The 814-nt window shown below is 65.2% G+C and overlaps 1 protein-coding gene across 1 annotated transcript in view; it reads left to right on the forward strand.

Moving 5' to 3' along the window:
- The window catches only part of BATF2 (basic leucine zipper ATF-like transcription factor 2), a 24,851-nt gene extending 24,306 nt beyond the window's left edge, over nt 1-545 (forward strand). Inside the window, exon 5 of the mRNA XM_042781515.1 lies at nt 12-545. Coding sequence (XP_042637449.1) covers nt 12-545 — 534 coding nt within the window. The remainder of the gene's footprint in view (nt 1-11) is intronic.
- The last annotated feature ends 269 nt before the right edge of the window (nt 546-814 follow it).

Raw genomic sequence — 814 nt, forward strand, 5'->3', positions numbered from 1 at the left:
GTGTGCACGAGAGCCTGTGCTCAGTGGACACCGCCTCCCTCTCGGCGCCGGGGCCCCCTCCGGGGCAGCCTGGGCCGCGTGGCTGCATGGGGCAGCCCAGCCTCTTCCAGGCCCCAGTCTCCCCGACCCTAGCTGAGCACCTCCCGCCGGCCCTGCAGCATCATGAGGCCCCTGGCCTCCTCACGTCCCCTGTGCCCTCGAAGTCCCTGGCCCCTGCTGCCGCCCCTGCACCTCCTGCCCAGCTGCCCTCCACCACTTGCTCCAGCTTTCTGGGGCCTTCCTTAGAGCCCAGAGCCCTACTGCCCAGCCCCCCAGCCCTGACTGCCCCCCTGCAACCTCTTGGGCAGGAGCACCCCACTGGAGGGAAGCTGGGGTCCTCACCCTACAGCCCCTTGGCTCCCCTAGGGCTCACAAGACTGCAGAGTGGGGAGCCCACACCAGCTCCTGCTTTCTCTGCAGCAGACTGGCAAGGGCTGGGTGTGGGTACCAGCCCCCACCCTCTCCCGGCCTTCTCTCTGCTCTCCTCTGCCCACATCTGCTTCTGACTCTCCCTGGAGCCAGGGTGGCCACTTCCTCAGGCTCAGGAAGCAGCCTCAGCACATGGGGGCACCCTGCGTTTCACTCGGCGCTGCCCTGGGCTGACTAGCTGGCCCAGGCCCTCACAGGAAAGGGAGGCTTTTGGGCCTACGACACAGACAGGCTGCTATCTCCCTATCTTATTTCAGCCTCACCCCGCTCTTTTAGATAAACAGAGGCTCAGAGAAACTAAGTGACTTGTCCAAGGTCACACAGCCTTCCCTGGGACCAGAAACAC

This window comes from Orycteropus afer, unplaced genomic scaffold, assembly GCF_000298275.1.
Source record: "Orycteropus afer afer isolate SDZICR_OR568_19922 unplaced genomic scaffold, OryAfe1.0 scaffold00130, whole genome shotgun sequence".
Taxonomy (NCBI): domain Eukaryota; kingdom Metazoa; phylum Chordata; class Mammalia; order Tubulidentata; family Orycteropodidae; genus Orycteropus; species Orycteropus afer.